At 48.2% G+C, this 26,563-nt stretch overlaps 1 protein-coding gene across 5 annotated transcripts in view; it reads right to left on the minus strand.

The window, feature by feature from the left end:
• Nucleotides 1-9,718: 9,718 nt before the first annotated feature.
• Nucleotides 9,719-26,563, minus strand: part of Bin1 (bridging integrator 1) — a 57,849-nt gene continuing 41,004 nt past the window's right edge. The window contains exons 7-18 of one of the 5 annotated variants that reach the window (XM_027400672.2): nucleotides 26,002-26,087; nucleotides 25,787-25,862; nucleotides 24,136-24,218; nucleotides 21,348-21,495; nucleotides 19,991-20,119; nucleotides 16,770-16,877; nucleotides 16,352-16,375; nucleotides 14,753-14,860; nucleotides 13,774-13,845; nucleotides 13,419-13,529; nucleotides 13,111-13,212; nucleotides 9,719-10,320 (exon numbers count right to left, since the gene is read on the minus strand). In XM_027400672.2, coding sequence (XP_027256473.1) covers nucleotides 10,213-10,320; nucleotides 13,111-13,212; nucleotides 13,419-13,529; nucleotides 13,774-13,845; nucleotides 14,753-14,860; nucleotides 16,352-16,375; nucleotides 16,770-16,877; nucleotides 19,991-20,119; nucleotides 21,348-21,495; nucleotides 24,136-24,218; nucleotides 25,787-25,862; nucleotides 26,002-26,087 — 1,155 coding nt within the window. In that variant the 3' untranslated portion in view covers nucleotides 9,719-10,212. The remainder of the gene's footprint in view (nucleotides 10,321-13,110; nucleotides 13,213-13,418; nucleotides 13,530-13,773; nucleotides 13,846-14,752; nucleotides 14,861-16,351; nucleotides 16,376-16,769; nucleotides 16,878-19,990; nucleotides 20,120-21,347; nucleotides 21,496-24,135; nucleotides 24,219-25,786; nucleotides 25,863-26,001; nucleotides 26,088-26,563) is intronic. The other 4 variants (XM_027400677.2, XM_027400680.2, XM_035440212.1 and 1 more) reach the window with 4 other exon arrangements.

Raw genomic sequence — 26,563 nt, forward strand, 5'->3', positions numbered from 1 at the left:
CAATTTTTAGGGATTGGAACTCTATCTAGAGTACACCAGAGTGTGAGGTGGGTTGTCTGCATAGGACCAGAGGGGCAGAGAGGAAGGTTAAAGCCATATGTAGCAGATATTGCAATAAATCTCTGGGGTCATGACCTTTTACAGCAATGGAATACCCAGATTAACATTCCTCCAGTTTCAGATGCAAATCATATACAGCCTCTAGATGGTAGACAAAATATAGTAAGGCACTATGAAAACAGACACCAACCATCCAAGCTGTACATAAACAAAGTACAAATGCTAAACCTACAGAGGAACCAAAAGCTTTACCCTTAAAATGGCTTACAGATAAACCTGTCTGGGTAGGACAATGGCCTATGACCTCTAACAAGATAGAGACTTTAGAAAAGTTAGTTCAGGAACAGCTACATGCTGGGCATATAAAAGAATCTACCAGCTCATGGGATTCTCCTGTATTTGTTATCAAACAGAAGTCTGGTAAATGGAGTATGCTGACAGACCTAAGAGCCATCAATAAAGTAATTCAGCCTTAGGCTCTCTACAGCCTGGAATGCCTTTGCCTTCCTTGATTCCTAAAGGATGGCCTATCATAGTCATTGATCTAAAAGATTGCTTCCTCACTATACCATTACAAGAAAATGATAGGGAAAAATTTGCATTCATGGTACCTACCTATTCAAAGCCAGTTAAGAGATTTCAGTGGAAGGTTTTGCCACAGGGACTGTTAAAATAGTCCTAATCTGTGCCAACACTTCATACAAAAACCTTTGGAAATAATTCATAAGAAATTTCCACACTCCATAATGTATCATTATATGGATGACATATTATTGTCCGATTCTAAGAAGGAAACATTAGAATGGATGTTTGAGACACTGAAGGAAGTTCTATGTCTTTGGGGATTACAGATTGCCCCAGAAAAGATTCAAAGAGGAGATTCTATGAATTATTTAGGTTATAAAATAGCCTCACAAAAAATCAGGCTGCAAAAAATACAAATTAGAAGAGATCGTTATCAAACTCTTAATGACCTACAGAAATTGCTAGGAGAAATTTCTCAACTACAGACAATAATTGGAATAGAAAGACATGGCTTAAAGCACAGGGCACAATCAGGAACAGAATTAATCTGATATATATAACACACATCAGATCCCATCGGATCTGCCAGACCAACTAGCACAAGGCAATGATGAGATTGATCATTTATTAATAGGAAGTGTGCTAGAAACCTCAGAATTTCATAAGAAACACCATGTAAATAGCAAAGGTTTTAAAAAGGGATTTTTTTCCATCACTTGGCAACAAGCCAAGGAGATAGTGAAAAACTGTCCTACCTGTTCGTTCTACAATCAAGCTCCATTGCCAGCAGGCTGTAATCCTAAGGGCATTTGGAGAAATGAGGTCTGGCAGATGGATGTCTTTCACTTTTCAGAATTTGGAAATTTAAAATATGTGCATTATACTATATACACATTTTCAGGGTTTCAAGGCCAATTCTGTTATAACACACCTGTTAGAGGTAATGGCCATTATGGGTATACCTGTACAAATAAAAACTGACAATGCTCCAGCATATGTCTCCAAATTGGAACAGTTTTTCAAATATTATAACATAAAACACGTAACCAGTATACCACACAATCCCACAGGACAAGCACTGGTAGAGAGATTCAATAGAACACTGAAAGAAATGCTCCATAAACAGGCAGGAGGAACAAAATCCCCCAAACATAGGTTACATAATGCTTTATTAACACTGAACTTTCTTAATGCTAATGAGAATGGACAAACAGCTGCAGAAAGACACTGGACTTCAGAAAAAACTGTTGAACTAAATCAGCAGGTATACTTCAAAGATGTATTGACCTCTGTATGGAAACCAGGATATGTGTTACATTGGGGAAGGGATTTTGCCTTTGTTTCCACAGGAGAAGAAAAGCTTTGGATACCATCAAAGTTGATCAAGATTTCAGTCAAACAAGAAAAACCTCTCGATGAGGAGAAATGGCAGGTCATCCACCAAGGTATATCTCATAAACTGTATAAAAACCTCACAAAGGAAAGGCAAGTGTTTTGTTTTTATCTTCACAGGGGAACTCATCTCCAGAAAGCAAAAAGATACTGCATGGGTGGATACTTAAAGAAGAGAAGGTAGCTATCCAAAAAGAACCATCAAACAAAAGGAATTTGCCATATGGTAAACTCTACAGCTGTCTCTCGGTAAAATCTATTTCTCTTTACTTCCTAGTTCCTATTCAATTAAACCAATGCTGGCTGTAGAGTTGGATTTGGCTTTCCTCCTCTAAATCCAAGCATGTTGTTAAAATAAAATTCAGAGTTTTTGTACTATATCAAGAAGCCAATTGAATGTAATACAGAATAAGAAAAAAATTGGGGACCGTCATTTGTCTATTCTTGGCTCTTTTTCTAAAAGTATAAATTCCTCATAATTATTATTTTCCTTATTCTGGCCTTTCCTGGTATACACACAGATAAAAGTTAAAATTTCTCTGCTGACATTAATGTTTAAGTTCCCCATAGCCAATGAAGAACTTCCTAACAGCAATCCTTGAACTCTCTAGAAAGAAAATGGCCTCCATCCCATCGAGTCCACTGGATCCAACTTAATTCGTTTGAACTGACACTCTGGACAGAGCTTCAGGTACTGACTTCAATCACACGAGGACCTCAATCAGGATAAGGACTTTGACCTAGACCTTCAATCAAGCATCTCCCACCAAACATGGACTAGATACATGTGTTTAGATAATCTACTCAAGAAAATCTAACATTTTCTTTCTACAGGACCCCACGAGGCCATCGTTGTCCCATTTCAGCAGGAAGTAACTTGGAGAATACTATGCCCCCTTTCCCTGATGTTGACACTAAGGATAATTAATGTACACCTAGTTAGGGCTAGTTTCCTATTGTTTAGGGTTGGGTTTGGAAGGAGGTGTTCAGGCTTGGACATCGCTCAGATGACTTTAGAGTTTAGATGGAGTAGATATAGCTAGGATGTGATATAAGTAGATTAGTGTACCTTCTTGTAATTCACCTTTATGATTGTTAATTATAGATAACTTATACTGTTATAGATCCTTGTATGATGTAACTTATGTATATTTTGTTTGTCACACATCATTCTACTCTGTAAAGTCTTCTCTCTATTTAAGATGATGTATGCTTTTACTGATGCTAAGACATTTTGTACACAAGTTAGTTTTGTCTCAAGTCTAAATCCTCTTTAGACTAAAAGGGGAATTGTAGGGAGAAACTCTGATTCGAGGTCCCGCTGACCACACTGACCACACCTGCTTGGTCAGCATGGCCAAGGGGTCAAGGGGTTTAGGAAGCAGGGAGGTGAGCTCTCTTTCTCCAGGCTGAGCTGACTGGGAAGCGTTTCTGGGTCCGTCCTGCTCAGGTGCAAACCTGGTCACTGGCTCCCTTGCGTGAGTACTTTTTCCCCAATAAACTACTGGTTATCAAGCTATCTCTGACTCTACTTTGTAATCATCTATATCCTTCCCAAGCTGTTTTTGGTAATGGTGCATTGTCACAGCAATGGAAATCTAAGACACATGTCGTCCCCGCTTGCTTTGGTTTCTATCTCTATTGTTCGCCTTGAATTTCTTACGTGTTTTGAAAAGTACAAAAATGAACTCAAAACTAAATCATGTTAACGTGGTACCTCGCACAAGTCACTCCAATCTTCTTTGGTCTGGACTACTGGGCTTAATACAGCAACTGAATATAAAACAGTATCTTTCCACAGTGTTATTTAATACCCTCTTGTTTAGCACAACCTTCCCAGTTCTCACACTGTGTCCTCTCTGGACTACCAGAAACAGGCACCATGAAAGCTAGAAGCAGTATCAAAGCTGGAACTCTGGCTCCCAGCTCCAAAAGAACTAAGGGCATTCAAATGACCATAGTTTATATGCAAATACAGTCAATATGATGTAATGAAAGAAATGGGCTCTGAGAAATGCATCATGGGTTATCTCATTACTATGTGCACAACACAGAGTAACCCAGTCTAAGGTGGTGCAGTGTCACCAAGTAAGATAAGCCTATTAGACTCCCATTGTGTCCATGCATTCTATCTTGACTAACATACTTAATGGGGCAGTGCACCACCATTGTGGTTTCAGTGTGCAGTAGCCCTCACAGGTCTGTGTGTTTAAACACCTGGTTCCCAGCTGGGAGCACTGTCTGGGAAGGTCATAGCACTTTAAGAGACAGGGTGTCATTGGGAGGAGTTGGTCACTGGAAGCAGGACTTGAGGCTGTCTAGCCCAACCCCACTTCCTCTTCACACTCAGCTTCCTGATTGCAAATGCAATGTGACTGAGCAGCATGTTGCTTCTGCCTCCATGACTCCTCCACTGCCCCCCCACCCCACTGCTGCGTCTTCCCTGCTATGCTGGGACGTCCCTGACTAACTGTAGGCCAAAATAAACCTTTGCTTTAAATTACATCTTCTTCAGTCTTGGTCACAGCATCAAAAAAGTACTTAATGCAACCACTAACATGATAAATCAATTTACTGTGTTTGAACTTTGAATAATATAATCACAGTGTCACTCCATTGTGCCTTACTTCTTTTTACTTAATATTATAGTTTGAGTATTTTCCAGTACATACTGTATACGTAAGTATCTTTAATTTGTTCATTTTCATCAACTTATACTATTTCCTTGTCTACTTATTTGCTTGTGGTTTCTACTAATGATGGACATTTAAGGTTTTGTCAATTTAGGGTTATTTTCACATTTTAATATGCATTATATTGTGCATAAGCAAATATTTTCATGTGGCACATAGTCACGGGCTGCATAATGAGATTTTTAGTCAACAAGAGAATATATAAGGATGGCCCCATAAGCGCATATCACCCAGTGGTGTCATAGCTATTCAGATTATGCAAATTCCCCCTGTGATGGTCATACAATGATGAAGTCACCAAAGATCCACTTCTCAGAACATACTGCCTTTGTTACATGGTATATGACCATACTACACCATCTTAGTTTTTTATTTTATATATATATATATATGTATATATATAATAAAATATATATATTTGTGTGTGTGTGTGTGTGTGTGTGTGTGTGTGTGTGTGTGTGTGTGTGTGTTGTTGGTTTTTGATTCCCACCTTCCACATTGTTGGAGACAGGGTATCTTGCTGTTTAGCACTGTGTCAACCTGGCTAGCTGGCCTGAGCTTCTGCTCTCTGTCTCTGCTGCCTGAAGAGTATATCCTAAGTCTCTAGAACAAACAAAGGCTCTCTAAAATATGCAAGTCTCTCTACAGTTACAAGATCTCTTTAAAATATCCAAGGTCTCGTAACTGTAGGTTTCTGAAAATGTTTTAACAGTTAAATACTTTCTTATTTCAAAAGGGAAGAACCAGGGAATGGCTTTAAATGAGTTCTGCAGATTCAAACTCATGTCCTCAGATTTGTGAGACAAGTGCCTTACCCACTGGGATATCTCCTGGCCCTGGTACTGCATTATCTTATATAAGGCACTTGAATGTGTACAGCTATGGGAGCTCATGGGTTCCTAGAACCAAGCACTCATTGGAACTAAGGGATAAATTACAGTTACAAAACAAGAATTAGTTTTATTTCTATCTGTGTATTTGTTTGTGTATGTGCATATGTCCATGTATTCAAGGTGTACTTGTTGGGGATGGACGGGCACGTGTGCATAGCGGGGACTGTAATTCTCGATTACGAAGTATGTTTCTTGGAGGTAGCACAAAGATCAATCCTGGTTTTTGATCTAATTTGTTAGTTAGACAAAGGTACCTTTATCAAGAAATTAATGCCATAAATACTCAGAGTTATAGTTATATGGTGGTTCATGCCTTTAATCCCAGCACTCAGGAGGCAGAGGCAGGCGGATCTCTGTGAGTTTGAGGCCAGCCTGATCTACAGAGCGAGTGCCAGGATAGGCCCCAAAGCTACACAGAGAAACCCTGTCTTGAAAGACCAAAAAAAAAAAATACTCAGAGTTATGGTGAAAGTGTATGTCATTTGTGTAATTCCTGTCATTCTGTGGCCTTTGTGGTATTTTATTCCACCTCTGCTGATTCAGTGTTCTGGAACTGCTTATTTCTTTTGTATTCTCAAGTGTGTTTTACCTTCTTTTCAGACCTAAGTATTCTTTCCAGTATCTTCTGTAGAGCTGGTTTAATGGTCATGAATTCCTTTAACCTGGTTTTGCCATGGAGAGTTTTCCTTTCCCTTTCAAATATGATTGACAGTTCTATATAGTATAGTAGTCTGGGATGACATATATGATGCTTCATAACTTGTAGATTATCAGTCCAATTTCTTCTGGCTTTCATGAAAAATCTCCATTGAAAAATCTGTTATTCTGATAGATCTTGCTTTGTATAGGACTTGCACTTTCTCTCGCTGCTGTCAATGGCCTTTCTTTGTTCTCTGCATTTAGTGTTTTGACTATTATACAACACAGGGGCTTCTTCTCTGATCCTCCCTTATCTCCTCCCCACTGCCCTCCTCCCTGCCCTGGCCATTCTTGAATTGTCCACCTGCCTGTACTCAGGTCAGCAGCACAACAGGCAAGCTACCTTGCTGATCACACAGCTGGACCACGTCACAGTCACAGTCACAGTAGTTCCTCAGCTAGACCACAAGGGGGTGCAGGTTAGCATTCATCCAAGCTAGACCTTAGACAAAAGGTCTAGCTAGCACAAACTTTCCCCATTCAGTGCCTGCAGGAACTCAGTGATTGGTGCTGGCACAGGGGTAATCTGGCTGCTGGCTGTTTGATGGACATTCCTTTTATTCAGGGCAGCCAGAGTACTGAGAACAATAGCTGCTATTAGGGAATCAAATTAGCTTATGCCTTAATATCTATGCTTGTTTATAGGAAAATGAGCATCAATTATGCTTAAAATACAACTCAAAAAATCCAGCTGCCGGGCATTGGTGGCGCACACTTTTAATCCCAGCACTCAGGAGGCAGAGGCAGGCAGATCTCTGTGAGTTCGAGGCCAGCCTGGTCTCCAGAGCGAGTGCCAGGATAGGCTCCAAAGCTACACAGAGAAACCTTGTCTCCAAACAAACAAACAAACAAACACTCCCCACTGGCCAAACTAGGTTCCACTCGCAGCACAGTGGATAGTTCTTCTTCGCGAACATCTCACTAGCATTTGTTGTCATTTGTTTTCTTGATCCTAGCTGACCTGCCTGGGATGACATGGAATCTCTTTTCCTAACATTTGTTTATCTTGTGTATGAGGTGGAGGGACATGAGCCACTGTCAGGGGACAGTTAGCATCCGTGGTTCTCTCCCACCACGGGAGTTTGCTGAGGATCAAACTCAAGCCATCAGGCTTTGTGGCAAATGCCCTTACCACTGAGCCACCCAACCCAAAGCCCAGGGATGGAATCATTGTGGATAGGGATGTTTAAATCTTTTAAAAGTGCTTATTGGCCATTTCTGCTTTGTTTTGTTTTTCCCTTAGCAGCTTGGGTTGTTTTGTGGCTGGCTTTTTTGTTTTTGTTATTTAATTTTACAGTTCTTTACATATTCCAGACATCAAACTCCCAATCTGAGGTTTAGGTATCAGAGACTTTCTCTTATCCTATATACTATTTACTGTACTGATAGTTCCCTTTGCAGAGCAGAAAATTTTTAAATGCTTTAGTTTTAATTTTCATCGGTGTGTGTGTGTGTGTGTGTGTGTGTGTGTGTGTGTGTGTGTGTGTGTGTGCACAGAGGCTGGCGTTACAGGCGGTTTGAGCGCCCTTATGTGTGATAGGCACTGAAATCAGACCCTCTGAAAGAGTGGGAAGGGCTCTCAACCACTCAGCTGTCACCCCAGCCCCATAAGCAGAAAAGTTTCCATTTCAACAGTCAACAGTCCCATTTCTTGCTGCCAAGGTATCTTGAAATACTTCCTATAATTTCCTCTAGCGGTTTCAGCATTCCAGGGTTTTGTTTGTTTTTGTTTTCTCCCCCCTCCCCTTGGTTTTCAAGACAGGGTTTCTCTGTGTAACTGCCCTACTCACTGTGTAGACCAGGCTGGCATTAAACTCACAGAGATCTGCCCGCCTCTCCCTCCTGAGTGCTGGGATTAAAGGTGTGTGCCATCACCGAGGTTTTAAATTAAGTCTTTGGCCCACTTTTCTAACCTGAGTTAACTGAGTAGGAATAATTGCGTCTGTGTAGTGGCACCCTTCCATAAGCTGAGGTCTCGGACTGAATAAAGAGAACACAAGCTTAGCACAGCAGCCATCTTGCTTGGCATTGTGACTGTGGATAGAATGTAACCAGACACTTCCTGTTCCTGCCACCATGCCTTCCCTGCGTGGCAGACTGTAGCTGCTGGATCTGTGAGTTAATCTCTTTACTTTTATCGGGCATTTAGTTGCAGAAATGAGACAAGTCACTAACACAGGCTGCTGGGCTCTGACTTCCCCAGACAGGAGCTAATGATACCCAGCTCCAAGGTACGTGGCCACCACCAGGTAGAGTGGGACAGGCCTGTAGTTCCAGGACCAGAAGGCTGAGGCAGGAGGATCATAGTCAACCTGGACTATATAAATAGATCTTGTTCCCCCAAAAAAGAAGGGTGGGATTGGGAGGGGTGCTGTGGGGAGTGGGGGGTGGACAAGAAGCCCTCATGACATATCTTTGAATCACAAAATATAGTAAAACCTCATACAAATACTCTCTAGTTGATAATTGTTTTTAGTGGAAGTGTCTTAAAATCTTCCACACTGAAGACCAGGACTGTGTACCCCATAACAGCAGAGGGCACTTGTATCCTAAGCTCAGGTCTGGGCTCCAAACCCAAGGCCCCCAAGGGGAAGGACATCATGGAACGGAAGCACGGGAAAGCTATAGCTGCTTAGGCAGGTAACTAGAAATAAGTGTATTCTACGGGTGTGTCCAACCTTTGACACCGGCACAAGAAAGATGTCTTCTATGAAGTTTACACCCAAAAACCATGAATCGAATTACCAAGAAAGTTTATCCTCCCTAAGAAAATAAATCTTATAATTTTAAATAAGTTTATAGTTTTATATCAGGCCACATTCGTACCTATCCTGGGGTGTCAGTCCACAGGCTACAAGCTGGGCACCACTGCCTACCTACAGAAGATGCAAGTTGGAGCCCACAGCAAAGCAGCCAAGTCACCGATAGCAAGGCATAGGGACTTCATTCTAAACCCTAGCTGGCCTTCTCCGGAGGCCAGGCTGTTTCTATAGTCCTGGATAGTAACTTCTCCAGCTGTTCATGAGGCACATATTAACAGCTGTTTCCAGAGGGGCCATGGGGAGAGGGCAGAGAGGGGCAACACATTGCTGGCTCACCTTCTATCCTGGCCCTTCCCCAGCTGAACTCAGGCTCTCATAGGGGCTGAGGGCCCATCACAGACCATCCTCTGTAGACCTCAGTGCTTTCATCCACTGTGTGCTGTCCTGGCACTCACCTGCCCACTCCCTAAATTACAAAGTGTATTAAATAAGGTCACCTAGGACAGTTTCCAGGGGATGTCCATCACTTGACCTCTAACACACCACCAGTGGAAACCCCAGGGACCATGTGCCCTGAGCCTAGGGGAGGTGGCATCCATGCAGAGTCTCCCACCTCATGGACACCAGCAAAAGCCTCAGTTGGCCTGGGTCCCACTCACACAACAGAGACGAAGAAAGACACGTGCACTGTTCCTGGGTGGTTTTGTCAGGTTTTTGTTGTTTCGCTGCATTTTGAACACTAGGGCTTATTTTCAAACAGCACACGGGTGGTCTGCAGAGCGGGACCAGGCTGGGCCAGTGTGCAGGCCCCACCCACGGCAGCTGCCAGAAGAGGACCCAAGCCCTGCCCGGTGGCACGACCAAGCATCAGGCAAGTGCGGCGGTGGCTCTGCGCCCCAAGCCCGCCCTGAACATGCGGGCACCAGGAACTCAACTAGGGGGACACAGCAGCTTCGGGAACACTGGAGAAGTCCACTGAACTGGGCTGGACGGCTCTTTGGAAAACCACCTCATCTTTGGGGAACGCCTCTTGGCTTAGTGCTCCACTCCCCAATTTCCCGACACTTTTCAAGAGTTTCAAAACAAAAACAGAAAAGAGAGGAAGAAAAACAAAGAAAAGGAAAGCACACATTTTTTGGGAAAAGGTGTTCTTCACACACCGGAAGGCTGCAGGGGCTCTGCCATCCGTCACTGCACCCGCTCAGTGAAATTCTCCGGGAAGACGCCCCGGCATTTCTCCAGCTCTTTGTGCTGGTTCCAGTCGCTCTCCTTCACTCCCATGAGCCAGCCTTCATCCTGCGGCCAACAGAGCATGGGTAACAAGGGCACACATCATAACACCCCTCAGTACACAAAAACCCAAGCAGATGGGGGAGGAGCCAGCCTGCCCGCCTGCTGTCTGATTCCTCTGTGCCTGGACATTGCACTGCTCTAAGCCTCAACTGTGTCCCCAGTACCAACCCATAACCATCTGCTACGTGCAAATGTATCCCTCCTAGAATCCAGACCAGTTGCCACCTGTCTCCTCTCATAGCTCTTACACGAGCCAAGTAGCTCACCTGCTCTGGGAAGGGATCCTAAATGAAGAAGGGCTATAGGCCATGATGAATAATAGCTGTCACACACTAACTACACCACTGTTCTTCCAGACAGTCCTTATCCAGTCCTTGGGACACAAAACATCTGCCTCAGCCAGAAACACAAGTGTCTCACAATCTAGTCATGATTGCTAATAATCCTGGACACATTCCCTTGTCCCAACACCCTCTCCTCTCCTCTCCTCTCTCCTCTCCCCCTCTCCTCTTCTCTCCGCCTCCTCCCCGCTGAAACTTCCTTCAGAACCCATTGCCTTGTCAACTCTAAGAAACCTGGAGGGTGCTCTGACTCCTGTGTGTCTCTCTGGGACAGGGTTTCCCAAACCCAAACAACTTCCAAAAAAACCCAACTAGCAGTTAAAAGCTTCTAATCAGACCTGGGGTGGGGGGGGGGCTGAGAAAGGATGATTACAAGTTCAAGGCCAGCCTGGACTACAGAGTGAATTCAATGTCATCTTGGAACAATTTAGTGAGTTCTTGGCCCAAAATTAAAAATTAAACAAGAGAGCTGGGGATATAGTGTGGTAGTAGGGCATACATGTGGCCCTTAACTCAAAATAATACCCAGCACTGAAAAAGAAACAAAGGAGGGGAGTGAGATGGCTCCATGGAAGAAGGTGCTTGCTGCCAAGCCTAACAAGCTGAGTTCAATCCCTGAATCCTACCTGGTGGAAGGAGAGAAAAAAAAGAAGACTCCTGTAAATTGTTCTCTGACCTCCACTCATGGATCATGCCACACACACACACACACACACACACACACACACCACCACCACCACCACCACCACCACCACCAGCAGCAGCAACAACAACAACAAATAAATAATGAATTAAAAATTTAAAGCCTCTGGCAGATATGTACAACTTTTAGACACTGTGACAGCTACTATCATTTAAAAGTCCATGCTTGAGTTGAAAACATAAAAGAACAAAAATTCCCATACTATTGGGGATTGGGATGTGGTGAGTTGGTAGCATGCCTGCCTGGCATGCACCAGGTCCATCCCTGACACCACACACCAGGCACGGTGCTGCATGTCAGCAATCCCAGAACTCTGGAGGCAAAGGCAAGAAGAGCTGAACTTTAAGAACATTCTTAGCTGCATGGCAAGTTCCAGGCCAGCCCCAGACACATGAGACCTTGTCTCAAAACAAAAGCAAAATGTTTTAAATAGGTTTGCCATTTTATGTTGGGTTGCATTCACAGCTATGCCAGGGCACATGTGGTCCACGGGCTACAGGCAAAACATGCCTGCTAGACGGCCCCAAATCCATTCTATTAAGCCCTTCGATTCCAACTTGCTTTTTCTTTCAATACTAACCAGCACAGGAGTTCTCTCTGTAGGCCCTCACTGCTGAAGTTACAGTGGCTGTCCCAAAGTTGAACCGTGCCTGGAAACTTCCTAGGTCTTTGCAATTTTGTTCTATCATTATTCACATTGCTATGGATCTCTGCATTTTATTGACTCCGTATATAACCTATGTCAATACCTCTGGTACCCATACACATCCCCCTGCTGGCTGGAGGCCAGGATTTATGCTTCTTAAAATCCCATCCACAAGGAAAGACCCACCGAAGTGGCCAGTGGATAGAGATCTAGGGCTTTAGAAACAGCAGCAGATGGGGCTAGAAAAATGGCTCAGTTAGTAAAGTCCTTGCCACTCAAGCATAAGGATCTGAGTTCAAACTTCAGAGTCCACATAAAAAGCCAGAAGCAGGGGCATGTATTTAAATCCCAGCACTGAAGGAGAGATGGGCTGGTCCTATCTCAAAGATATAAGGTAGATGGCTACACACACACACACACACACACACACACACACACAAAGCTGCTGCAGTAGATTTAAGCCTGGGTACTCCGTGCAGCTCAACCCATACCTACTTAGGGCAAGGGCTAGCCAAGGTGTTCAGTGTCTGCATGGGTGCCATCAGCACCCCATGGAGACTCATTATTCCAGCAGTGAGGCAGAGGAGTCAGCCACAAGCTAGGAGGGACATAGCCCTAGCCCAGATCCATTAGGGGCTGCCTTCCAAAGTTAACTAAACATAAGGAGGTCACAGCAGTAAGAAAGGTCTAGAAGACTCAGCTAAGAACACAGCTGAGGAGCTGTGCAGAGTAGAGCCGGCCCTGAAGGTTGATATGAGCCTAGCGCTCTGTCACTGAAGGCAGGAACCCTGGAGAAGACTCATGACCAAGAGCATGGCAAAGATAAGAAAGAAACGCAGATGTACAAAGTAGGCAGGGCAGCTGGAAGAAAGGTAGTGAAGTACAACAGGCTAAAGTGAGAGGCACAGACAGACAGAGGGGGCCAATGGGAGGGAAAGACAGGAGGGGGACAGGGAGAGTAATATAAATGAGATGAAAGAAAAGGGAGGAGCAGATAATTGCAACCTAGCCTCACCCTGCTAGAGTGGGCCTCTGCTGCCCCCTACTGTCTATCCACACCATTGTAGCAGCAGCCCGGGATTCCCACAGACCACTAGGCTCACCTGCTCCTCTGGGTTCTGGAAGGGGATCACCAGCACCACATCACCAGCTTTGAGTTGAAGTTCATCAGTGTCAGTGGCCGTATAATCGTGCTGGGCTTGCACCTGCAGAAGTTGGTAGAGCATGTCAGGGGGACACCCCAATCCAGCCCATAAAAGATGGAAGCCTTTCTTTATGCTACTCTGTACATCAGCCTTAATTTAAGAGTGAGCCATGGGGCTCCTGGGCTAAGCATCTGAGCCTGTAAATGAGGGTGACCCTGGCTCCCACGGCACCTGGGACAAAGGCTACATAGCTAGCTTAAGCTCACCTTGAACATGAAGCCCGGGGGCATGTCCAAGCGCCCAGTCCCACTGCTGCCGTCCACGGCGCCATTCACAGTTGCTGAGAAGGTCTCCACCACCACGGCGGGAAGAGAGCTCTGGGGGACAGGGGATAAGTCAGTCACACTAATGGAAGTGTGGGGAAAGCCAGGGCCACAGGAGGGAAGGGAATGAGTTCATGTCCGGTACCAAACTACCCTGCCCTGTGCTCTTCCAGGGAACTGTGGTCTGCACCAGCATGGGTGAGGAATACAGGCAAGCTGCAGACAGGCAGAAGACAGACAGCACTGGACAGACAGACAATGGGGAAGAAAAAACAGGGCACGGTCCCTGCCATCTTACGGAGGCTGCTTCACTGGCCGCTGTCTCCCCTGGCTCCTGGGCTCCACCCACCACCTCGGAGGCCTCTGCTGGCTGCAACATAAAATGCCAGCAAGAGATCAGACAAGGAGCAGGATGCCACATCCATGACACACCACAGGAGGGCAGCGTGCAAGTGAGAGAGCCACAGGTATTGGCCTGGCTGACCTAGAAATGTGTCTCACACAATCCAGGAGCATCCTGCAGGACAGGCTGATCGCTGTACAGGAGTCGACTGGAGGCTGGCTGACACAGGTGTGGCAAGCATGTAAAGAATGGGCTACGCCTCATTGAATGGCAAGCACACTATGGTGAGTGCTGCCCCCACCTCTGCCTTACAGGTAGGCCCTTCCTCTAAATACCCAGCTTCCTCCTGGCCACTCTGCCAGCCACGCTGGCCCCTCACAGGTTAGCTGAAGCCTGGTGGATGGCCTGGACCCATTAAGCATGCTTAGGAAACAGGCAGCCTTTTCCAGTCCTGGATGCTGCCTTCTCCACAGGTACAGCGTCAGAGCCTGGGCACTACAGTGGTAGACCATGACGAAGGCTTCACCATGGGCTAACCTCTACCAACACTCAGACTCAGCCACATGTGAGCACAGGAACCTAGTTACACAACCTGTCTGCCCTCTACTTCCTCAAGTGTAGCGAAGAAGAAAGTATCTGCTTGATAAGGTTATGATGAAGTCAGGCCAGAAAAATTCTAGGAAATGCCTAGACAGAACAACCTGTTACGTCCTCCGAAATTTCCCTCCCTTCCCACTCTGAGGGGTTGCTCTGAGGTAAGAGAGTAGGAGAGGGTAGATGTGACATGAGCCATGATCATCCACCTTAGGCACCACCTAGTAACACCATCCCGGGACCACCAGGTCTTGTCCATACTGTATGTTTCCTCTGGCTCTTTGTCCACACTACACCCCAGAGATGGGAAGAAGCCAGATGGGAACAAGGGGACACTTACTTGGGCAGGCCCTGGCTCGGCTGTCTGGCTGGGCCAGGCCACAGCAAAGGTGCCCTCAGCAGAACTGGGCTCCCCGGAAGGCAGGATGCCAGCTTGACTCTCTGTGGACTAGTGACAAGCCACCAGGATGGGGAAGGGTGAGAAGGCCAGGGAGACAAGAGAGGGTGATCTTGAGTGGCCAGCATTAACAAGGGATGTGGTCTGAGATAGCAGCCTGGTCGGTTTTGTGGGGCCAACTGCCTCCCGTGGCTCTGTTTCTGCCATGATGAAGGGGTGAGGCAGGTGTGATGCTACCACACAGCATAGCATCTACCAAAATGGTCAAAATGGCCCTGCCAGCCCACTCCAGCCTTATTTCTCTGGCAATTACAGAAAGACGTGTGTGTGTGTGTGTGTGTGTGTGTGTGTGTGTGTGTGTGTGTGTGTTTATGTGTATGTGTGCTTGTGCACATATGTGACACACATGATCTTGTGTGTGGAGGCCAGAGGTCCAGTTCTGACGTCTCTTCCATCACTATATACTTGGGTTTTTTGAGACAGGGACTCTCACTGAAGCTTCAGTTCACCGTTTATTTCAGCTAGGCTGGCTGACCAGTGATATCCAGTGATGCCCCAATCTCTGCCTCCCAGTGCTGGGGTCACAAGCTTGAGCCACCACACCTGGTATCTTTTTTTTTTTTTTTTAATTTGTTTACTTATTTTTATTACATATTCAGTGTTCTGTCTGCATATTGCCTGCACGCCAGAAGAGGGCACCAGATCTCATGATAGATGGCTGTGAGCCACCATGTGGTTGCCGGAAATTGAACTCAGGACCTCTAGAAGAGCAGTCAGTGCTCTTAACCTCTGAGCCATCTCTCCAGCTCCTGGTATCTTTTTAAAAGATTTATTTATTATTTTATTTACATGTATGTGTGTGCCCATAGAAGTGTATTTGTACCACATGTGTGCAAGGGCCTGCAGAGCCTAGGAGGCATCAGATGCCCCTGGAACTAAAATTATTGACAGTTGTACACCACCAATGTGGGTACTAGGACCAGAACCCAACAAGGGCAGCAAGTGCTCTTAACCACTGAACCATCTCTCCAGCCCAATCAAACTCAACTAGCACTTTCCAGAATGAAGCTTTTATGGAAACTTTTGAGCCCCCAGAGTCCTGGCTGCTGTGTGGCCCAACAGTACCAGCCACACTGACTGGACTTTGCCAGATTGTGTCCTGGAACCCAGGTTTTATTATGATCAATTCCAAGTGTGAGTCTTTCCAAGTCTGAATCCCCATGCCCAGGGCTCCCAGGGGTCAGTCCCCAGAAAAACAGGTTTCTACCACTGCCTTGGAATCAGGACTCCTTGACTCTTCTAGATGACCTGCTTGCTAGTTGTCAAGGTAAACACCAGACCTGAAATCTAACCAAAACCAATGTAGGACCCAGTCTTGAGCTACCAAGGAGCCCATTCCTGTGACCCTAATAAAGGGATGTATTGTCAGTGGCCCCTGTGCATTTTATGAGCATGGAGAAGTGAGCATGCCATATGCAAACTGGGTGGAGGGGTGAGTGGGCCTTTACACACAAAGCAGCAGCCCCCAGGGGTGTGGCTTACCTCCCAGAGATCCCATGGGATTGGCTGAGTGCAGCAGTAATGGGAAAAGGACAGAGTCAGTACAGAGGTTAGAGACAGGGTAGCAAGCACACCCAGGGACCCCATCCACACCCCAACCCAATGGGCTCCAAATTGGGCAATGAGGGCTTCAGGGAGGCCCACAGAGTGGCTAATAGAGGGGCAGGATGCTGGAGTGACCAGAGGTGTGGGACAAGTCCTGAGTGAAAGTAACACAGCTAGCCCACATCTACTCTGGCCTACATCCAAAGGAGGCAAGAGGGCTAAAGGCTAGGACACTGGGCAAAAGTCCTAGTGACCTGTCCCCTCACCCTCAAAGCCTTGAGTCTATGTGGCTCACACAAACACAAGGCCTGGTCCTGAGGCTGATGGGCCATGGGCATTGGCGGACACAACCAACCTGACCAGAGGGTGTGGGTGCCTTCACAGGGCTTGCCACTGGCGGAAGGGGGTCGAAGTCCAGGTCTAGTAGACTGGCCTGCTCTGAGAAAGGCCCAGGGGCCTCAAACTTGGTAACAGCAGCAGCGGAGGGAGAAACAGTTAGTAACAGACTGAGCCTATGCCTGTGCACACAGAGGAAAGCGGATTCACACACATACACACACACACACACACACACACACACACACACACACACACACACACACGTAAAAGTACTGTCCACAACTACACAAACTAGTACAGGCTCCGACCTATGTGAAGACATCTGACCCCAACTAGGACATCCAACAACTGGTCAGTTTTTCCATCAGCCAAGATCAGATCACTCCCATCCCTTCTCTATGCTTTGCCCTTACAAGTTTACCTGACTTTTTCCTGTGTATCAAGAGCATCACAAGGCTGTGGCCTGAGCTGGACATGCCCACCAAGAGGCCCCCAGGTCAAAGGCTTCACACTATTAGTATTCAGGCATCTGTACTAGCCTGTCCTTGGTGGTGGCACATGCGTTTAATCCCAGCACTTGGGAGGCAGAGGCAGGTGGATCTCTATGAGTTCAGGCCAGCCTGGTGTACAGAGTGAGTGCCAGGACAAACTCCAAAGCTACTGAGAAACACTGTCAGAACCCCAAAGGTAGGCTAGTACAGATGCCTGAATACTAACACACACTGGCACCCAGCCAAGCTACCTACTGGGACACCCCAACCTGCCATACAGCTCTAGGGATGAGAAAAGACTTAGCAGCAACAATATATGCCCCAATAGTGTCTTCAGTGTGGGATCCCAGTGTCAGGGAGCTTGGGGTACCTGCATTACAGCTGTAGATGATACCCACAGATACCTCCAGAGTCCCTTTGGGGGAACCTGACTGCAGCCCAAAAGCATACATGAAGCTAGTACTTCACCAACAATGTAAAGCTCCAATGAACCCCTGGCCAGCACATCATGGGAGGTGTCTGTCTCCAGCCCCTTGAACAAATCAGTCATAGCTGGCCAGGACAGGCTTCCAAGGCTGGGCAGGTTCTGAGCAACACCAGTTCCCTGGGGACATGCAGACTTGGCTGCCTTAATAAAGAAGCTGCAATCTTGTTTTGCTTGCAGGCTTCCTCCTCAGAGCTATGGAAGACTTCACCCCAGTCCAAGCAGAGATATGGCTCAGCATTCTCCCTCCCCAGCACTTGGGAGATGGCAGAGGGGCTCTAGCCCTGCAAGGGCAGGTCAGTAACTTCTTACCTCCACTTGCTTTCCACAAGAGCCCAACACACACAGAGTGCCCCAGACCCCTGTCCATCCCAGTCAACTTTGTGGTGTGACCTATGGCTCTTCAGAGGAGCCTCTCTGGTATGGAGGATACTAAAAGCCCACACAGCATGAGAATCTGGGGTCCCTTTCAGTTGGGCCAGGCCAAGTGGACCCACTTCCCAGAACAAGTGGCTTCAGGTTGACCCTTAGCCTACTTTCCTTCTAGTCCAGCCTTGTCTGAAAGCTAGGCTAGAGACATCATGGCCTCAGGACTTTGAGATGCCTCCTACCCAATGATACAGGCACCTCTGTCACACAGCCACCAATCTCAGCCCTTCCACACTTCTTAGAAGTCACCCAAGCCCAGACAGCAATACTCCCAAAGTTCTGTCAGGGGAGGCCCACAGTCAGGATGTTGCCCATGGTCTCTCAGTCCTGCCTGTGGCAAATGGCTTTCCCATACAAGACCACGGCACTGAATGGATGCAGACTGCTCCCCCACATCACACCAAGCAGCCAGTTGACACCAGCACTGTGGACAAAATGAGCCCATCCCCACGCATGCAATACCACCCAAAGTACTCTTCCACCCCGAGACAGACGGATGGCCCCAGTCCCTGTGGATGGACACAGGAAGTAGCAACAAGCAAGGCATGCAATGACATGAGGGGACAGGCATGCATGGAGCCTGGTGGGCCATTCTCTGGCTCCCTCTGACACATGGCCACAGGATAAGTTGTACATCGGATAAATGGGGTGTGTCCCCTCACATGAGGGGATTGGAAAACCAAACAAGACAATACAAGAAAGTAGCTATGCCATCTCCACTCAGCACCTGCTGGCTCTCCTAATATCATATGCTCTCATTTTAAACACATGCCAGTCACCTGCCCAGGTACCCTCAAGACACAGGCATGCTCAGGAAGGGAAGGGCCTACAACAAGCTAGCCTGGAGAGTTTCAGCCCATTCCCACACTGCCTATTCCTACCTGCCTCTGTATCACCTGCTAGCACAAAGGATCACCCGTAGTCCTTCCATGGGAGCTGAAGGCCTGCCTTCTCTAGGTTCCTATTGCAGCAGCCACTGCTCTCCATTCCAAGTTCCCACCCTCAGACCCTGTCCCCCTTCTCCAGATATCTGGGGGAAGGTAGAGCCTAGAGATGCCTGGGAAGGGCTCTGGCCAAGTTCCCGAGGGTCTAAACTAGCCACCTCCTCAAAAGGGAAGCCCTGCATGGGCATGGGGTGGGAGGCTAGGAGGCTTAAGGCCAGCTTGAAGCAGGGAGCTGATCACTCCAGGCTGGTGTAACTGTGTGTCAGCCACTCCAGTCTTAACAAGATGAATCTTCCACCGCACAAGGCACCTCTCTCTCTTATCTCCATCTGAGGGCGGGCATGCCATGGCATTTACAAACAGCAGCCCTGGCAGATAAGTCTCTGCCCCTGGTCATTACAGTATCCAAGAGGGCTCTGCCAGTGCCAGCCACCTGCTCCATTTAGTGAGTCTGTCTCTTGTCCCTTCTGACCTAGTTCTGATATCTCTAAAGCAATGTCTGAGAATCCTTCCAGGCAAATGTCATCTGCACTAGGGAGGGTCCCATGGCTGCCCAACCACTCCATGTCCCCATTACAGCATCAGTCACTGTGTGTGACTGCCAAGCTGACCACCACCATGAGAAACAGGGAAGGCTCGTCACTATCACGGCCCTTTATCTAGCAATGGTGCATGCTGGGGTTGGTGGGATGGATGACGATGGAAGAATGATGGACAGGGGGAGATGGACAGATCAAAGATGGAGGCTCCAGCCCATCTCTCCAGCCAAGTTCTTGGCTCTTGAGAGAAGCTTAGAGTTCAGGGCGGAGAATGGAAGGCCATGCACGCTGTGAGAGAGAGAGAGAATAAGGCAAGGGGAGAAGACTGGGCCGCGGTGGACACGGCTGACCTGGGAGGGGGTGGTCACGCTGATCTCAGGGACAAATGCGTCATCAAAAAGGCTGAGAATCTGCTCCTGCTTCATCTCCTTGGATGGGGTGTGTTTGGGAGGCGGAGGGACAGGTGGGCCTTTCCGGAGCTGTGGGCCAGCAAGTGGGGAAGCATGGGAGGCATGGCAGAGCACGGCACAGGAAGACAGAGACAAAGCCATGGTTACGTTAGTCACTCCCGGGTCACTGAGGAGAACAAACAAGTCATTGCTCCCCCAAACAGACACCAAGGTAACAGGCCACCCCAAGAGAAGAAACCGAGAATGAAGGTCCAAAACCACTGTGCACAAAAAAGGAGGAAGAGGGAGGAGACAGAAGCAAAGAGGGTAAACAAAGGCAAAGCAAGTGACCCATCTGGCCTCAACCCCTGACATGTTCCCATAGCCCACTGGGGGAAGGTCGGCCCTACCTCTTAGGAGGGAACTTGGATTTAAAGGCCACCTCCCCTGCCCATCTCTGCCCTCCCACAGACCTTTCCTTCACTTCCCTAGGCTGGGACTGCCCAAAAGGAGCTTCAGCTCAGGCTCAGGCTATCCCTATGGAAGCCAGCCTGAACTAGGTCCCCAAAGGACCACACATATGTAGACCAGGTGAAGGATTGCTCTAATCTTGGCTTCTTCCCACTTGCCCAGGGCAGTGAAAAAGGTGTGGCCAGCACTGGCCTGGGACCCAAGCTCACTGATGGCAGCACATTGTTCAGGTGTGGGCTTTTACAGCTACTCTTGGCATCGTGGTCCTAATTTCCCATGAACAGAAGCAAGAGGGTTCAGGCCCTTCAATCCCACCCAGCTGCTATCTATCAGGACCTCTGCAGGAATCAGAGGGCTTGATGAAACAGGACAGGATGGAGATGACTGAGGCCATGCATCTATCCCCTCTGCCCCCAGCCTTTCCTCACTGAGACCATTCTTTTTCTGTTCCTTTGACGGTCCTGTGAGACCATCTGATGGGGTTCTTCTCTCAATCCCTGCCAGAGAAAGGGCAAAACCTCCTGAGTCTGGAGAGAAACTGGATACTTAAGGGCTGAAAACCCAGATCAACTAGGGAGTCAAGGAAACAGGACAGGGAGACGGGAAGGGGAAGTACCTCACTTCTATGGATGGAAATGTTTACAAATACCATCATCAAGTAGACCAGGGCCACTGAGAGAGTGTAGGTTCAGTGTAGCCCATGTAGACTGAGTCCTCCATGGAGCACAGCCTCAGATTCAAAACCTGTTTGGCCCCAGGCAGGAGATGATGGAGAAAGGGGAGGAGATAAAAGCAGAGTAAGAGAAGGAAAAAAATGACAGGTCATGGAGATAACAGACATGCCTACCTGGGATGGGGACTTGGGGATGGTGGCACCAGGTGAGGCCCCACTGGCCGGCTCTGGCTCGTGGTTCACTCTGATCTCAGGGGTAGCAGCAGGGGAGCCATCTGGAGGAGGTGAAGGGCTCTTGTTCCCTTTTTCAGGCGCATTGTCACTGTAGAAGAAGGACAAAAAGGGAGTGGTACCAGTAGGACAATGAGCTAGAAGACATGGAGCAGTCTGTGAGCACTCTGGGTGCCCGTGGGGAATTACATGTGTGTATACATGAAATCCATGGATCCACATGTAGAGCTGTGTACTGTACATATGTGAGCCACTAGGATCCACATGTGGAGCTGTGTGCATGAGTGAACCCCATGATCCTGTGTGTAAATCTGTGTGAGCCCCATTGGATCCACATGTGGAAAAAAAAAAAAAAACTGTGCTGACCTGTGTCCTGTGGATACACATATGAACCCCTGTGAACTCCTTTCTGAAACTGTGTGCATGTTTAGATTGGAAGTGAAAGGAACAGGGCATGCTCCTGTGTGGCTCACAGGAGGCTTGCCTTCAAAGCAGGGGTGCACCAGTGAGAACCAGAACTCTTCCCCACCTATGCCTAAATGCCCAATGTCCACAGCACAAGCAAGCCAAACATCCTAGAGGCAAAGTGAGTCTCTCTTTCATCAGACGGCAGTCTGTCCACTCCTGACAGCAGCCTACCCCTGACCTGCTCCACTGACCTTGGCACGACCTTCCCACCTGCCCCTCCCCACCCGTACAGACTGGACCACAGCCCAGGAGCCCTCACTACCTCTACACTTTCCTTCCCATGGTTCCTCAACTTAGTGCAGACCCCAAAGAAACATCCCCAGGCAAGATTGGCACAAATGAACACTGCTGGCTCCACTGCAGAGAAGTGACAGATGAGAGAGGGCAAAGAGGGCAGCAGGGTCCACTTGGGAACCTGAAGGGGCAGGGAAATATATGCACTGCAGCTACTGAACTTGAAGAGGCAGCAGGCCCCAGCCACCGCAGCTCTACCTAATTTCAATAGATTAGCATTACCATCTCAGCTTCCAGGATCACAGCCGACACATTTCAGCCGCTCAAGAGCCACTTGAAACAATCAGCTGTGGTGTTGACATGTGAGGATCTAGACATTCTAGAAGGACCCACTAGAACTGGTACCCCAGATGCCTGGTCTGAGGTGGCCATGTTTAATGGGGGTGCACTTGCCTCCCTAAAGAATAAATATAACAGTGTGGTTCGTGCCCCTGCTCGGTACCTTTCCCACCTGTGTGCTGGTGGGCAGCAGCAGTCCCGGGCAGGACTCTAGGGTGTACACAGAGCAATGCTATACTAACCCCCAAACCACCCACCCTGTACCTCCTAACTCCCTGGTATCCCAGGTCCTCCATCCCCTCCTGACACATGTTCCCCCCCCACCCCACCCCCAAGCAACCGGACACACGGGCAGGTTAGGGGTTAGTGGGCCCTTCAGCAGGGCGCAGGGCGCAGGCACATGCGCAGTCAGGGCGGGGCCCAGAGACCATGGCACTGCACTCACGGCGGTACCTGTTCTTCTTCCTGCGCAGTCGTGAGAACAGTTTAGTTTTCTTTCTGTGGGGATGGTGGGGTATGAACGCTTCACTTGGAGGAGGAGCCATGGGAACTAGGACTTTCTCTGCTGCCTTCTCCCCGCTCTGCTCAGGGGTCTCTAATAAGACCTGTGCTCTAGCTGCCCCACCTGCCCTTAGTCTGACCCTGTCGACCTGTTTGACCTTTCTACACCGCCTGTTCTAGACATTCCCATATTTTCCTTACTCTGCCCCTGTCCTCTACCCGTTGTCAATCCCTGTCCCATGCTCCTCTCCCAGGACCCCGCCCCCCAGCCTGCTCCTGATGCCCCTGCCTCCTAGCCTCTCCTCCCAGGACCTCCCCCCTCAATCTGCACTCCATGTTCCTCCTGTCTGTCCTGTGTCCCTGCCTGCCAAGGGCAGTTGCCGACCAATCCTGGGAGGCTGCAGGATGCCAGGGTGGGGCACAGATGGGGAACCTTAATGGAGACTATGGACAAGAACCTGGCCACCCAGCCTGAGCCCCACAGTCTTTCCAAGTGGGTAAGGAAATTGACTGCAGACTCATCTGTCCTCATTTCCCCCTCCTCCCCTCCCCGATGCTCCCCGGGACATGTGCAGGCTCCTCTCTGTCAACTACATGTTTTATTTTCACAGGAGAGAAAGGAATAAGACTGTTCACTGTAACGCTCCAGTGAACCCCTGGGCAGCGGACCCCTTACCCAAGAAGCAGACGATGCTTACAGTGCTGCACTCATTCAAATGTGTACAATACCCCCCCCCAACACACGCACACACCAAGAACCAGCAGGTTGTTTCTGCTGCTTCCCCTCTCCCTCAGGAGACAGCATCCCCTAGCAGCTGCCTGAGAAAGGCAGTGAAGGACAAAGCACAAAGGTTCTGCCCCCATCCTTGGACTTCACCTTGAATCGGAAGCTGGAAGGCTGGCACACCAGGAACCACAGCCTCTGTCAACAATCAAGCTGTCTCCACCCTGCCCTCTACTCTACAAAGGCCCCAGGGATCTGCAGGCTCCCTAGTCACATTCCTTCCTCCACAGACTACAGGAGCCACTTCCTCATGCCAGGAGGCAGAGCTGGGAAGGTTCCTAGAGACCCAGGGTCAAACCCATGGAGACCAAGGTCAAGAGAGAGTCTCAGGAAGTAGTTGCCCCTGTGGTGCTGGCCATCAAGTCACAGGGCCCCACTGACCTCACCCTCCCCACCTTAACCCACCTGGGCTGGGCCTTGACTGTGAAGGTGTTGCTCCCATGTTGCTTCTCTAGGCTGACCAGGACGTCATTGAGGTTCTGATTGAGCTGCAGAAGAGTGAACAGAAGCAGACTTGGACAAGCGCACCTTCTGCAGGAATACCTGTTTCCTCACTGCTGTCCCTGCCTCTGCCAGAAGTAAGCTCCTCCAACCCCATCAGTGGAAGATGAGACCAGACAACCAACAGCATAGAAATCAGGGGACATAAGCTGCACTGCTGAGAGCTATTAATGCCAAGGGTCACCTTTTCTCTCTTGCTGTTAAAAGGGATATCCCAAATGCTACGTAAGAGTCTATTATAGTTTTCACTTTCTCCCAGTTGGGGAAAAGTAGAGCACCTGTCTAACATGTGCAAAGTCTTTGACCGAACCAAAGCCATTGCACAAGTTAGACAGTGCTCTACTGCTGGGCCACATCCCCAGCTCTATGTTCACTTTGGCTTGAGACAAGGTCCACTACATTGCCCAGGCCTCAGCCTTGCAATTCTCTTACCTTAATCTTCCTACTTGTTGGATTTCGAGCACAAGGCACTTCAACATTTTATTTCTTAAAACTCATTTTTTTTTCAGATTGCAGATTTAATGCTCATTAATCCTAGTTATAAGGTCATTTTGCTAGGAAGCTTCCAAACCACCCTACAGCTTCCAGAAATTCCTCCAAGAGGTAAGGTGTTTGTCCCACGAAGTCTGTGGGTCTCATCACTAACATTTCTCTTTTTTTGCTTTGGCCACTAGGAAGTACAGAGATAAATTCTTTTCCTGCTTAATACGTAATTCTGCCTTTTGTGCCTTGGACTAACTTTGCATAAAGGTTTCTTTCAAAAAAAAAACTGCTTTGATTTCTTTCAACTTGTGTATTTATTACTGGGGTACAACTTTAGAGTCAATTCTCTCCTTCTACCATTACTTAAGTTCCAGGAACTAAACTCACCAACCAGGCCTGTGTGATAAGCATCTTTGCCCACTTAGCCATTTCACCAGTCCTAACTGTTGTGTGCTTTGCCTCCAGTCTTTAAGAAGGAGGAGGAAAAGCAGGAAGAAACGAGAGGCCTTAAACAGTAGGGTTGTGGTCAGAAGGCCCCAAACCAGTTCGTTCTCTTCAGCCCCAAAACCTGGGATCCACCATCATCACTTCATTCCTCTGGTTACAAGAGACAAAGTCAAAACAGCAGCCAGGAGAGGAAGAGCTGTCGAAGCAGGTTCTCCAGAGGCCATGTTTCACAGCTCCCACTCCAATACAACGTAAAAGTGTGAGCTAATCACGCCTCCCATACCAGACTCAGGAAGAGAAGCAGCTCATCTCACTATCTCAAGAAACACAGGAGACTTGGTTTATTACAAAAATTCGGTTAACTTATTTATTATTTTCCTACAGGTTGAAGAAAATACCCATCACCGTTTCTAGCCCTGAGATCTCAGAGTTGCCAGAGAGGACGATTATAGTTAAGAGAGGGGGCTGATCATATATTTCAGTAACATGGGTCCTGGCAAGAAAACAGGGCAAGGCAGGGCAGGCTGGGGCTGGAACAGACCCCCCATAGCCATCCCCAGCGTGCCCAAGCTCCCCGTCTCTGACGCTGACCCATCCTCTGCACTGCAGAATCACTTTGGCCTACCTTACTCATCTCTTTATGGAAGTTCTCCTCCAGACCCGCGATGCTCTGGAACGTGTTGACATAGAAACCTACACGGCTGCCGGAGGGAGGGGAGGTGATGTGGTGAAAACCAAAGGTGACTGCATGCTGCGTGCTCCGAGATACAGAGCCTTGAAGTGAGTAGGTGGGCAAGGGCCAGGTTGGCCCCCAGGTATTTGGACCCCTGTTGACTTCACCTGTTCCACAGGGATGGCAGCTCCTCCTGTAGGTCCACATTCATCTCCTCAAACACCTTCTGGGCTTTGATGAGCTCCTCCTCTGCCTGGGATGGAGAGGCAGTGGGGTATGTTAGCCTCCTCCTGGAACTCTGCCCTGGGGAGCTGAGGCAGACCTATCCCAATAGGGGGTAACCTCTCCTGCCTGGATGCAAGGCCCAGGGTCTGAGCAGAGCAGACACTAGACTGGATGTGGATGCCCACCCAGAACCTCCCACTGGAGACCTAAGGACTCCTACAGCTAGGCCTAAGGGGACTCTCTGGGAATCGGACGTCTGAGCTGCCATCACCAAAGGAGGGTTTAGAGGAAAGGCCAAAAAGAAGGCTGGAGACAAGGGCTGGGGAAATGGTTCAGTTAGTAAAGTACTTGCAGGATAAGTAGGAGGACCGGAGTTTGATCCCCAGCACCCACATAGAAAGCCCAAGGAGGTGAACACATTTGAAACCCCAGTTCTGGGGAGGTGCCATAGGAAGATCCCTGGAACTCACTGGCTAGCCAGCTGAACAGAACCAATGTGCCTAG

This window comes from Cricetulus griseus, chromosome 2, assembly GCF_003668045.3.
Source record: "Cricetulus griseus strain 17A/GY chromosome 2, alternate assembly CriGri-PICRH-1.0, whole genome shotgun sequence".
NCBI lineage: Eukaryota > Metazoa > Chordata > Mammalia > Rodentia > Cricetidae > Cricetulus > Cricetulus griseus.